We start from the raw sequence: 13,422 nt of genomic DNA on the forward strand, positions 1-13,422 counted from the left end.
TGTTCTCTTTGCAAGATCATCCGTGGGCCCGTGGTTCGAGTCTCTGGTTCAGCCGTCACATAGCAACTCGCAGTAGCGGGACCCACATGTGGGCCCCACTAGTCAGCGTCCGAGCAGAGCCAGAGCCGCACACCGACCCGGGCGTCCATTACCAAAACCCCGAGCACCGACCGACCGGAATCAAAACCCTCGACCCGAGTCGCCTGCTCCGCCCGCGTCCGGCGCTTCTCTCCTCCCCGCTCGCCGCCGCCGCCGCCATGAGCGCCGGCTGGAGGACTCTGCTGCTCCGCATCGGCGACAGGTGCCCCGAGTACGGGGGCTCCGCCGACCACAAGGAGCACATCGTAAGTTCCCCACTTCGCCCCCATCCCCTTCTCCCCGCCTCCAAACCCTAGCGCCGGCCGCACCTGTCTGTACGGGCTCACGAGCTCTTCCTATTGGGTCTGCGGAGCTGTACTCGCTTTGCGGAGCCTTTTAGCTGGACAATGCGGCCAGTGCGCCAATCTGGCAGGGAGGCAGCTTGGAGAGCGGGCCTAGGAAGAACACATCACGGAGTGGAATTACTCATAATGGGGCCGATTCATAATTTTCTGATTACTGTTGTTGTTTCTAGTGTGCCTAAAATCTTATGCCTGGACTTAGTGAGCCAGACTTTCGCCTCTGTTATCTCTTTCTGCAAATCTGCTGCCGTGGCTCTCCGGTATTGAGCTAGTTTCTTAGGGACTAGTTTAGTTGCAGTATTGCACAGCTTTTGTCACAAGGCAATTCAATTAGAAACAAGCTAATCCGTGGTGAGTTTGTTTGGATTGGAGCCAAAACTATTCCCTACCTGGCCATGGCTAAAAGTTTGGTCTTTGTTTGGATGGTTGCCAATTTTTGGCATGCCCTACTCTAGTTTATTTTCTTGCCAGTGTTGGCCAATTCACGGGCTAACAAACAACCTTGTTTGTTGGGCAAGCTTCAGCTCAAACCCAACACACCCTACATCATACGCTACATTTGTGTTATAGTCATCTCAGGGTAGTTGAATATGCCCTCTTATACAAGTGCGACATTGAATGGTTGTATGCAATGATGAAGATTGCCATCCCTAGGTGGAGTCCTGTTTTGTTTCAGAATGCAGTTTTAGTCCAATGATTGTACCAAATGGTGCTGAGCAAGTTCATATGCACATTGTTCTTGTGCTTTATTTGTTACATATTTGCAACATCATAGTTGTTGCACGTTGGAACTGATGGGCAGTAGTCTAAATTGAATCTTACATTTTTTTAAATCTATTATACCATGTGTCTTCCACACCTGTTCTGACAAAACATTTGCTTCATAGGAAATCTGTTACAATGTGCTTTGTCGTGAATATGAACACTCCAAAGATGCTATTTTTGAGGTAGGTACTCAACATTCTACTACGTGCTTGTTCAATTGTTGTAATTTCATCACTATTATAATCTGGATTTGAATAGTAATCTACATTGTTTAGTTCTATGGAGAAATATTAGTGCATAATTGGTTTGTTTCCAACATTGTTTAGTTCACATTGTCAGAGAATGATAGTTTGTATGTCACTGTCATTTAAAGCAGCAAGTGAAAAAAGAATGTAGAGAATAGATCTTACAAGCTGCATCCTATAGCATTTGTGTACTTCTCTAATGCCTTTGATAGATATATAGTTCTTTTGTCTGAACAATTTGAGGTCCTAACTGAATGCATATTTGTCCAAGCAGTTTCTCCTTCAGTGTGCAGAACAATTACCTCACAAGATCCCTTTCTTTGGAGTTTTGGTATGCAATTATTTACTATGAAGCCTATAATCTCTTCGTTTGTTAATGTTACTCGTGGATCAGTTTAAGTCCTTACAGAAATACATATTTGGCTTATTCCTCATGCTTTGTAATTCCTTATTATCTGAAATGGAGAAGGAAGCATTATTTGTGTCAGCATAATAAAAAACACGCGTCTGTACATTCGTCCAATCTGTTCATAAACCACAGTGGCACAACAACCCTGATCTAAAATGCTGGTCTATATGACTGTCTGCGGAACTTGTAAGATAGCTTTGAAATTCACATATGTGCTGGCTCATCTTGTTGGCCTAGGTCTTATCATGTTTACATATGACCTGCATGATGCTGTTACACTATTTTCAGCATTATCTTGTACTCCCTCCGTTCCGTATTAGTTGTCGCACATTCGGATGTATCTATACAAATTATCATGTTTACACATGACCTGCATGATGCTGTTTCGTTTACAGACACTATTTTCAGCATTATCTTGTACTTAGTACTTATATATGACTGTTCATTTATATCTCCCCTCCTATGGGAACCTGGAATGTCAATGCGAAAAATATTACCTTTTCATTATATCCACATGTATTGTGTCCTCCTACTTGTACATAAAAAGAGATCAACTGTCAATCTCTTGATCCCCTTGATCTCTGTACGCTATGCTGGACAATGGTATTCGGTCGTTTAGTGAAACGAGCATGCCAATGCTTTTTATGATTTCAAATTCTGTTGGCATGTACTTATGTTCATTTTCATGAGAGGAGGAAGCTATGCCTATTTTTGGATCAACTGACGTGTTTATGCAATGGGATGCAAATTAATTTCTTGTATTCAGTCAGTTATGTTCCATAAAGAACTGTTCTTTGAGTGTTTTTGTACCTTCTGTACCTAGTTTTATAAATCTCACATTAAGTTAATCTTTTCCGTATATGTTTTAAGACTAAGGTATAGCTGTATGCTTGCTCTTATTTGATTGAACTAATTCAGTTGTGATGGTTCTGCTTTGTTTTTGTAATGCCAGATTGGTTTGATAAACTTAGAAAATGAAGATTTTGCCAAGGGTATTGTGGATACAACACATGCGAACATACAGGTATGTCTTTGTTTTTTACATCACAGAGCATGTCAGTATCTTTTAACCGCTTCTTCCCCTTGTTCTACTGGAGACATGTGCATCATGATAGTATTCCTGCATTATTATGTCACTGGACTTAATATCAAATAAAATTGATCATGCTTGGAGGACCTATGATCATCGTAGCTTTTTAATGACTGGTCGTGATTTCAGGATGCCTTGCATAATGAAAACAGTGACAGAGTCAGGATCTTGCTGCGATTTCTCTGCGGCCTGGTAAGTTGCAGTAGTTTTGTTATGTTTTTCTTGCTATTATCATCCTTTGCTTGCTGTGTCCCAACTTGTGATTCTTGAATATTTCATATATGGCATGCTGACATGTTATATTGATATGATGTTCATCAATAATTGAGTTTCAGTGCTGAAGGCTTTTAGTTCTTCCGGTTACACTAATTTGTGTATTAAATGAATTTGCTAGAGCGCACACATAATGGTGGAATTGCATGATATAATCTCATTTTTAATTCTAAAACTAGAAGTGCACATGGCAATCCCGTAAAATCAGGACGGATGCTGAAGCAATGCTTATTATTTTGTTGGGTTGTGGGCAGTTGAACAATAATAGTTGCAAGGTCTCTCTGGTTTGTGGGAATGAAAACTGCAAGATTTTGCCAGGAAGCAAGTGCAAAAACTGAGGCACAGGAGCAAGGTAGTCGTTTGGGCAGGCACAAGAACAGTGCCTTGATTGTAAACGAATGTGTAGAAAAGAGGACTTAGCGGGTTCAAATTCTTATGTAATTATGGGCATAGGAGTCTGCTAGGCTTTGATATCTCATATTGCTTGTTGAGTTGAGTTTCTTACTCTATTCAAGAAAAAAGTGGATTGATTTCTCTTTGCCCTCTTTATTTCATGGTAGAAAAGTTTCTTGTCTTTGCACCACATAAATTGAGCAATTTGTAGCATTTGTGTTGTTCGTTACCTCTTCTTGTAACTGTGGATTTTATATGCGTGTTGTAGATGTGCAGCAAAGTTATATTGCCAAATTCCATTGTTGAGACATATGAAACACTGTTATCAGCTGCTGCAACAATATTGGACGAGGAAGCTGGAAATCCTTCTTGGCAACCTCGTGCTGATTTTTATGTTTATTGTATTTTGGCTTCCCTACCGTGGGGTGGTTCAGAATTGTTCGAGGTAACGATGTTACTTTTCGGTGATTTACTGTTTAATTTTTATCACCTTTGGTGTCTGATATGAGTGATTTAGCAGCACCCATACTTCTAATTCTCTGCTAGTGTGAACCTTCACGACCTTCATTGAGTTACTGTGACTTACTCCCCTTTTGGAAGTAATAGTATGTATTGTGTGGTTCAATCTGAATGCCTCTTAAGAGTTGTACTGCCACTGCTGTTTTGCATAGATTAGTGTCTCTGCAATTGTTTGGTTCTAGATCTTTGGAAGGGTATCTTTATTTTATAATGTCAGTCCATATCATGCTGTTGTCTATTTTATTCTATCAAGAAGCTAAATAGGGACACTGCCCCTCTAGTAAGTAGTAAGAGGCGTGCATGATGAACTGTTCCAGTACTTCGTCCCTAAACCTCAAGGGCATTTGCAAAACAGACCTTGAAAGTCTGTATGTGTTTGCAGCTTAACGTGATCATCATCCATGAGTTTTATTTAGACCTTTAGCGCTACAATAAGCAAGCTGTACACCTATATTATATTTTCGTGGTTAAATTATGTATTAGAAAATCCTGCAGACATGAATCGGTTTTAGAATACACTGATGAATTATAACATGCAGCAAGTTCCGGATGAATTGGAGAGGGTTCTGGTTGGTATAGAGTCTTACATAAGCATCAGAAGGCATTTTGATGATATTGCTTTCTCGGTCTTCGAGACGGATGAAGGCAACTCTCCCAATAAAAAGGTATTGGTGATTTCTTGATTATCTGATCTCCTGAGTCCTGATCAATTGAAACTCCTTTTATGATATTTATGTCAGGTCTTTAACTTCTATTCCTTGCAGGATTTTATGGAAGATCTATGGGACCGTATGCAAACTCTCTCCCGTAACGGATGGAAGGTTAAAAGTGGTATGTCAGTACGTGATATGAATTAGACATTCCTTACTGAAATAATATAGTATGTTAATGAGTTTCACGCGATAGTGTTAAATGACAAGACAACCTTTTCTTTGTCCAGCTCAGGACTGATTGTGTAATAATCTTAAACATGCTATTGCCTAATTATTTTGCATTCTGTTCAATTGCTCCCTCGCAGTTCCAAAACCTCACTTGTCGTTTGAAGCTCAGTTGGTAGTTGGAAAGTCTCACCGTTTCCCCGCGGTTAGTTGCCCACCGCCTATTTTCACGATGTCAGTTTCTGAAATATTAAAAGGGCAAGAAAAGCATGAAGCCAATCTAAAGTACCCTCAAAGGCTTCGTAGGCTTCATATATTTCCAACAAACAAAGCTGAGGTAAATTGCTACTTCATGTTTTTGTCGATTGCTCATTGTTACATACTTACATTCAGTGTTTCACTTGATGTATCTTCTGTAATGTATGTAAACTGAGATGAAAAACATTACTTAGTTTTACGTTACAAAGTTCACCTGTTTATGTACTTATTATCATGCCTAATCAGCTACCATTTCCTCACAGAATATGCAACCTGTAGACCGTTTTGTTGTCGAAGAATACATATTGGATGTGCTTCTTTTCTTCAATGGATGGTCAGTTACAATCTTATTTTTTCAGTCTTATTTCTGTGTTTGTCACTTCTGGAATAGCTGCATTTGTTGGATACTCACACATATATTCGTTTACCTGTTCATGCATGGCACTGCTGATAACCATCTACTCACTGGATTTGCTTGTCAGTTCTTAGTGTAAACACACATTGGTGTTTCCTTCAATTACCGAGTCTTTTATTGTCTCCCTTTACTAACAAAACCTGGTTGTACTTGGCCATGTTGCTTTTGTCTATCATCTGTTGTAAGCACTAGGGTTTTAGCGTATGAACCTTACCCCCCAGAATATGCAGTGGAAGGCTTATGTTTTAAGCTAGTATTTTTTTTTTCAGCTAGAACTAATGTCCCTTTTTGTTACTTAAAACACCTTGCCACAATCTGTTGCCACAGTGCGGCAAACCACAGTCGTTGTGTTGAGCAAATCGTTTGCTACAAGTGTGGCAACAAACAGGTGTAAGACAGCGTGTTATCACGCTAAAGGTTCCAGAAGGAATTAGACATGAGCCTAACTCATGTGTGACAATTTAACTTTGCTGCTAGCATGCTAGAATATCAGTTTATAAATGCAACGTTTAGGGTTGACAACATTTGCCTGTCTCACCCTTGGAATATTCACTGTGTTTTGTGTTATTAATATTTTCGTACTGAACCGTATTATTTCAGCTTTCTTACTAATTTTATCTTGGTTATATTTTTCTTTGGAAGACAGTCGCAAAGAATGTGCGTTTTATCTGGTCAGCCTTCCTGTGCCTTTTCGGTACGAATACCTGATGGCCGAGACCATATTTTCACAGGTATTTCTGAACCATCTTTGTATCAAGTGTTCATACTATTACTAGTTTCTACATGTCTGCTTTCTTGTTAACTGAACTTTATTATATTAGTTGTTGTAGAAATGAATATTTTATGTTCTTGCATCCAATTTCTGATACGGGGATCATTTAGGTTATGAGATGGGTGGTGTTAGCGGTTAGCCTTGCTTTTCTGGGTGCATGGGTCGAGTTTTACTTAATCAATTCCAAAGGACTTGCTGAAGAAAACTTAGTGCCTGTGTGTTCTGAGTTCATTCTGGATTAGCTCGTAGAGATATAATTATTCACATATTGAACTCTTAAGTTTTAGTTAAGTTACATGAAAGTTTAACTAAGGTTTGAAAAATTACACTCAACTGATCAATATGCATAAGCTCACCTATGTTCACAAGATTTGCTGAGTATATATTTTCGACTTCTGAATAGGTACTGAAGTTAAACTCTTGAGTTTTTCGACCATTTTTTGTGTGAATATTTGCCAGTTATCATTGGTGTCTTCATATTGATATAACATTTTGGGGGGACAATTAGACACAATATTTGTAACAGGAGACATCAAGTTTTAATATTTCCGGGGTCTACTAAATTTGTCTACTAAATTTTTGTTATAATAAGTCCAAATTGTAGTTTTTCAGGCTGTTTTCTGTTTAGTAAATTCCAAGATTCCTTAGAAACAGTGTCTTGATCAGTAGCATGCCAAATGATGATGAATCTTTTCTTATGACTTATATGACATTTTGCAGCTTCTACTGCTGCCGAATCCACCTTTCAGGCCAATATACTATACGTTGGTTATCATCGACCTTTGCAAGGTAGTTCTTCTTTAATGCTTTGAGACTGGTTAGCTAGTATTTCGTGTGCTACAGTTTTGAATCAATGTGCCAAGCCAGATACTAGTACGTAATGTGAGATTTAAGATTATGTCTGTGTTAATGAACAAACTAACAGACCTAAGTTTGCCATGTGTTTAGTTGTCTGCAATTTCTTTTGGTGTGTGGTGTGACAAAAATTGCAATTACGTAATGGTATGTAACTGCCATAGGTACCATTACCACTATTGTGAAAGAACTCAGTTATGATGCTATAGTGCTTTCTTTCTGAAACAGTGAAAGTGTGTTATGTAAATGTGCTCTATATCTCTGAACCATATAGTCAACACAAATGTGGATGTGAAATTGCGTGGCACCCTTACAGCTAATGATGTACTTGTATGAGTACGCTTCCATGAACTGATGTTATCTCAAAGTAACAAATTTTTTGTATGCTTGCAAACAAATTTTGAGTCCTAGCAAAAAGTATTATGAGCCGTCTATCAGTTAGGTGGCTATTTAAACAAGTTCTGGACTTGTCATGTGTAGAATGCATGTTGCACTTTCGCATCTATTGTTTTTTCTTGCATGCTATTTTCCTCCAACGTACAACACCTGATTGTGAGGTTTATTAGCCTGTTGAGTTGATACCTGAATTGTGAGGGTCGTTGTCATAACTTGTTAGTTATCACTCGTCAAAAGATTGAGACACCCTTTGTCACATCAGCACCGCACCATTAGCAATTCTATGTATGTATTTGTCCAACAGCTAGAGAATGGACAACACATCGTTCATTTTGCAGTCCTGTAGAAGCCTAACAGTGATAGATTTATTTTCCCCCCCTTCCCAATAAAGAGAATATTTAACTTTCTTTCTTGAAGCTGACTGGAAAGAGTTTAACTATCTTGAACTGTCTTCAGGCTTTGCCAGCCGCATTTCCATCTGTTGTGGTAGCAGCAGTACATGCTCTTTTTGACAGAATTAGTAACATGGATACGGAATGCCGCACCAGACTTATCCTATGGTTTTCACACCACTTGTAAGCTCATCACCATGGATCTTGTTTTTTTATGAGTATTCCTGCTTAGCTTATTTACTAGCCTAATTTAAGCTCATTACCATGGATTTTTTTTTTCATGAGTATTCCTGCTTAGTTTATTTACTAGCCCAATTTAAATTTATTAGAACTTACTGCAGCTTGGCTATTGCTTAATACTCTTTCTGTTGATGCTCAATAACCTAATGGTCATCCACTTCTGCTGCTACATAGAAAATTAATGGACTATTACATACGATGCTCCCAATTTAAGTTTATTAGAACTTACTGCAGCTTGGCTATTGCTTAATACTCTTCCTGTTGATGGTCAATAACCTAATGGGCATCCACTTCTGCTGCTACATAGAAAATTAATGGACTATTACATACGATGCTATATAGTTGTAATGTGATTGGTTGCAGAATGCACCTTATTTTCTAACAAGTTTGATCGCCTATAGCACTAAAAACTATTTGTAGCCTTGTGTCACTAAATTGTAACAACATATTATCTGCTTATGCAGGTCAAATTTTCAATTCATTTGGCCTTGGCAGGAGTGGGCCTCTGTAAAAGGCCTCCCAAAATGGGCTCCACAACGTGTTTTTGTCCAAGAAGTATTAGAAAGGGAAATTCGGCTGTCCTATTTTGAGAAAATCAAGCAGGTTGGTGACATACTATGAGCCATCTCTTTAAGTATAAGTAAGACAGGCTTATTTATTACATGCTTTTTATTAGAATTTTACATGGCTATTTCGGTTTTGAAAATGTCCTACATCCCCTGTAATAGGTTCAGCTTTTTTTTAGTTGTTCGGATTCCCCCTGATCTGTTTTCTTTTTTGGTCCAGCTTACAGCCCATAAGTTTCTGTACAATTTAATCCCCTACTCTGGGTTTAGACTCTTGTTTTGCTGGCATGGACAATGGTGCAATGACATAATCGAAATCACACAAAATCCTCCTGCCACAGAAAATCTCACTGGTTATTCTGCTTCAATCTCCCCCCTGTCTTTGTCTCTCACCCCTTTTCCCCACTCTCTGTTCTGTACCATGCTCATCTCCTCCCCACAACAAGCCACAACGAATCAACTACCGTGGAAGTGAGCGTAGCACACCTATGGTATTGAACACCATGTGCCAAAGTATGAGGACAATCACTTCCCTTTGTTGCCGGTCGTTCTCCATATTCCTGTTGCACAACCCTGCCCATCCACTAGCCGCAGGCGAGCATTGGTGACAATATCTGTGACTAGGAGGTGGCTGCTGGCTAAGACGGGACGACTTGTTGAGCGGTGTCTGGAGTAGCTGTACAATGCTGCCTAACCACTAGCCATGCTACCATCCCCTCCAGAATTGGTGTGCACTTCTCATCGTCTTCGCTCATATTACACTCTCAAAATCTGTCACCCTCTCAATGGTTTCCACAAAATTGATTTCTCCATCATATTCATTACATCCCTAAGATGTAGGAACCTGTCATGTGCATCTCCTCAATTTCATCGCTACTGGACCAGGATTCGCTGCCGCTGGTTAAACTCATTGTCTGCCTGCCTGCCTGCTCGCAGAAGAGCATGGCTACACATGCAACCACTTTTACTAGCCTCACGATATTTCCCTACCTCCAGTCTAACGTGTACCTGCACCATCCATGCATTCTAGCACGCTTTAGCAGAGCTTTATTAGCAGCCATGGCGTTCCTCTCCTTCTCTGTTTTCTAAAACAATGTCTCCATCCATGGTGGCATTTTTTTACTCCAGTCTTATGTGGAAAATGCCACTTCACCCACATCAACAAAATCACAATATAAAACAAGCATAGGGATTAAGTAAACGGTATTGAAATGGTACCAAAATATAGATTGGGTTGTTATTCAAACAACTGCAAACTTCAGGGGTGTAAAAGAGGATGTTCCCCTTTGATTTCTATGCTTCTACTTAATTGTCTGTCAACTGGGAAGTGGTTATTTAAATTGAATAAATATCTCCTTTGTCTCTTTTGCAGAGTATTGAGGATGCTGCTGAGCTGGAAGGATTGTTACCACCAAAAGCTGGGCCTAATTTCAGTTATCATACTGATGAAAGCAAAGAAAGCACCGACGGTCACAGGCTATCCAAGGAACTTGTTAGCATGGTTAGAGGAAAGAAGACTACACGTGATATTATTTTGTGGGTTGAAGAACAAATAGTTCCTGCAAATGGTGCCAAATTCGCGGTTGGTGTTGTTAGCCAGACACTTCTTGACATCGGTTCAAAAAGTTTCACCCATCTTATCACCATTTTGGAGAGATATGGTCAAATAATTTCCAAACTATGCCCAGATGAGGAAATGCAGTTGTTGTTGATGGATGAAGTCAGTGCTTACTGGAAGAACAGTACCCAGATGACTGCTATAGCTATTGATAGAATGATGGGTTATCGTTTAATTTCCAATTTGGCTATTGTCAAATGGGTCTTCTCTCCTGCTAATGTCGATCAATTTCATGTTTCCGATCGTCCATGGGAGGTACATTGTTATCCTCACATTCATCTACTCCAGATTTGCGTATGTCCAAATGCGGTGATAAATATTAACCGCGCCAGTTTTATTTGTGTTTTATGCTCATGAAATTGATGGCACATACAAAAACATATCTGCCTTCTTATGCTATTAATGCTATGAAGCATTTCTTCTGCCCAATGCAGCACCCAGTATATGTGTTATAATATTCTCTCTGATTTATGTCCTCTTTAACAGATTCTCAGGAATGCTGTTAGTAAAACATACAATCGGATCAGTGACCTTCGGAAGGAAATCCAAACACTCAGGAAAAATATTCAAGTTGCTAAAGAGGCTAGTGCAAAAGCCATCAAAGAATTGGAGGAGGCTAAATCAGTACTTGAGGTCATAGAGGGCCAACCTGTGCCATCTGAAAGACCAGGCAGGCTAAGACGGCTTCAAGCTTTTGCTGACAAAGCAAAGGAAGATGAAGTAACTACTGAAGAGTCATTAGAAGCAAAGGAGGCTCTCCTTGCTCGGGGGCTTGAAGAAGGCAAAGTATGCTACTCTCTTATCTTTGGTTATCTTAATTTTTGTGAGCACTTGCATGTATGTTGATATGCATATTTTGGGATCTTTCAGTTTTCTATGGTACTTGCTTATCTCTGCAGAGTTGAGCATCGTTTACTTCAACTTACCCATTATCTCGCCATGGGTTTTGCAGGAATTGCTTAGGCTACTATTCAAGAGCTTTGTTAATGTGCTTACTGAGCGTCTCCCACCTGTTTCTGCTGATGGAGATGTTCCTAATTTACGTGCCGGAGATCCAAATGTATCTATTCCAGCTGGCGAGCCTGAAGCGGCAACTATGGACATAGACAATGAAAATGGGGCAGATAACAATAGGTCAGTGATCTTTTTTACTTTGGGCGAGTTTATTATTTAGTTAGCATCACCTCTTTCAAAATCACTGCTTTTTGCAAGTTCGGATTTGCATTTTGGAGAATCAGCCAGTTTATTGTTCAGGGCTTGTTATGAATAATTTCTGCTAACGCCCACGGAGATTTCAGTCTTTGAAATAATGCAACAAATATAAGTTTGTAGATGAATTAATACCTGCTGATCAGGATGTTAGCATCTACTATTTGCGTAGAATGATAAGCCAGGGACCAGTATTTACTAGCCAGTGATGGTACATGTTTCATGGGCTGTGGACTAACTAATCTCTACGTTTTGACAGTCAACTGAATGGTCAAAATGCGAAGGCTGGGTACAGTATCGGAGAGCTTGAGCAGTGGGGTCTATGCACATTGGGGCATCTCAAGTCATTTTCTCGACAATATGCAACTGAGGTAAGTATCGCTGTTGGTGCCATTGGCTAAATAATTTGTTCCTTGAGCTGATAAATCCATTAATCATTGAAGTTATCATGCTTTAATATGGATACCATGTTGGGTGAATTTTCTGTTGAAAACTATTGCAGTAATCCTGTTTAAACTTGTAACCACCACTTAGATCGCCTGGCAAGTGATAACAGCCAGGGTAAGGTGCAGTATTGAAGTACTCCCTCTGTTACTAAATATAAAGATGTTTTGGGAGTTCAATTTGAACTACCAAAACGTCTTATATTTCGGAACAGACTGACACTATCTTTTTTCTTTTTTACTTATTTATGGTTCACCAGATGAAGAATTTCAGATTTTGGTAGTGCTCCATGGCATACACTGATTAGGTACAATGCTAAATGTTGCAGATTTGGTCTCACGTTGCCATGTTGGATGAGGAGATTTTTGTTGGGAGTGTTCACCCTCTTATCCGGAAAGCTGCATTCTCCGGTTTGTGCAGATCAATTAGCGACGGCTCTCACCTTTGATTCATGACCCTTATCTTCAAAATGAGTGTTGTAATCACATGTATCGTACAGAGAAGACAAGTTTTAACCAACCCTTCACTAATTCTGACATGTTCAGAACACTTCGCTAATGTCTAGACCAGAATGTCCTCGTTTTGTTTTAACATTTTGTTGTTCGGTAATTATGTTCTCTGGTACTGTATGTGGATCTATGCATTATTATCAGTGTGACTTGTCCTGAAATGATTTGACCTTTTCCCCAACCCAACTGCTCGTGGCTGGAAAAAGTCATGCTTAGAGCATCTCCACCGGTAGCCCCCAAATAGGCGCCGACACCTCCGTTTGGAGGGCGTCGGCACTGCATCCTCTATTTGGGGGAGCTGTTTCCACACCGGCGCCCCCAAACAGGCGGCCCCGATAGAATTTTAAATTTAAATTGACATTTAAACACTGAATTTAAACGAAATTCACACGAAATTTATACAAAAGTACGTCGAATTGATACAAAACGAAATTCGAAATTCAAACGACATTTAAAAACCGAATTAAAAAATGTAAACTTAATCAATCTACTGCGTGCGCGTGATGGGTCTGCCTTGTTGTCGTTCTTCGCCTTTGCCGCCTGCATTCGTCCCCTCCTCTCGGCCCTTTCTTCGCGCACCTGGCGGCTGGCGTCGCAGGAGCTTGCCGGCGGCGCCGTCCCCGTGCTTTCCGCCTTTGCTCGTTATCGGCGCGCCTCGCTTGTTCGCGGGCGAACACGTCGTAGTGGCGATGGGCATTGAGGGAGGCGAGCTTCTGTCGCTCCGCCTCCATCAGTA

General features: G+C 40.1%; 1 protein-coding gene across 1 annotated transcript; it reads left to right on the top strand.

Moving 5' to 3' along the window:
- Positions 1-237: 237 nt before the first annotated feature.
- Positions 238-12,872, top strand: LOC124680856 (nuclear cap-binding protein subunit 1). Its single transcript, XM_047215894.1, is given in 20 exon segments — positions 238-344; positions 1,328-1,387; positions 1,725-1,781; positions 2,812-2,883; positions 3,079-3,141; positions 3,884-4,060; positions 4,674-4,799; positions 4,899-4,965; positions 5,153-5,349; positions 5,534-5,604; positions 6,332-6,416; positions 7,178-7,246; positions 8,165-8,283; positions 8,805-8,943; positions 10,279-10,779; positions 11,011-11,310; positions 11,477-11,658; positions 11,993-12,104; positions 12,506-12,580; positions 12,582-12,872. Coding segments are annotated over 20 exon segments (2,610 nt in total). The 5' UTR covers positions 238-257; the 3' UTR covers positions 12,633-12,872.
- The last annotated feature ends 550 nt before the right edge of the window (positions 12,873-13,422 follow it).

Source organism: Lolium rigidum, unplaced genomic scaffold (genome assembly GCF_022539505.1).
Source record: "Lolium rigidum isolate FL_2022 unplaced genomic scaffold, APGP_CSIRO_Lrig_0.1 contig_30022_1, whole genome shotgun sequence".
Lineage (NCBI taxonomy): Eukaryota > Viridiplantae > Streptophyta > Magnoliopsida > Poales > Poaceae > Lolium > Lolium rigidum.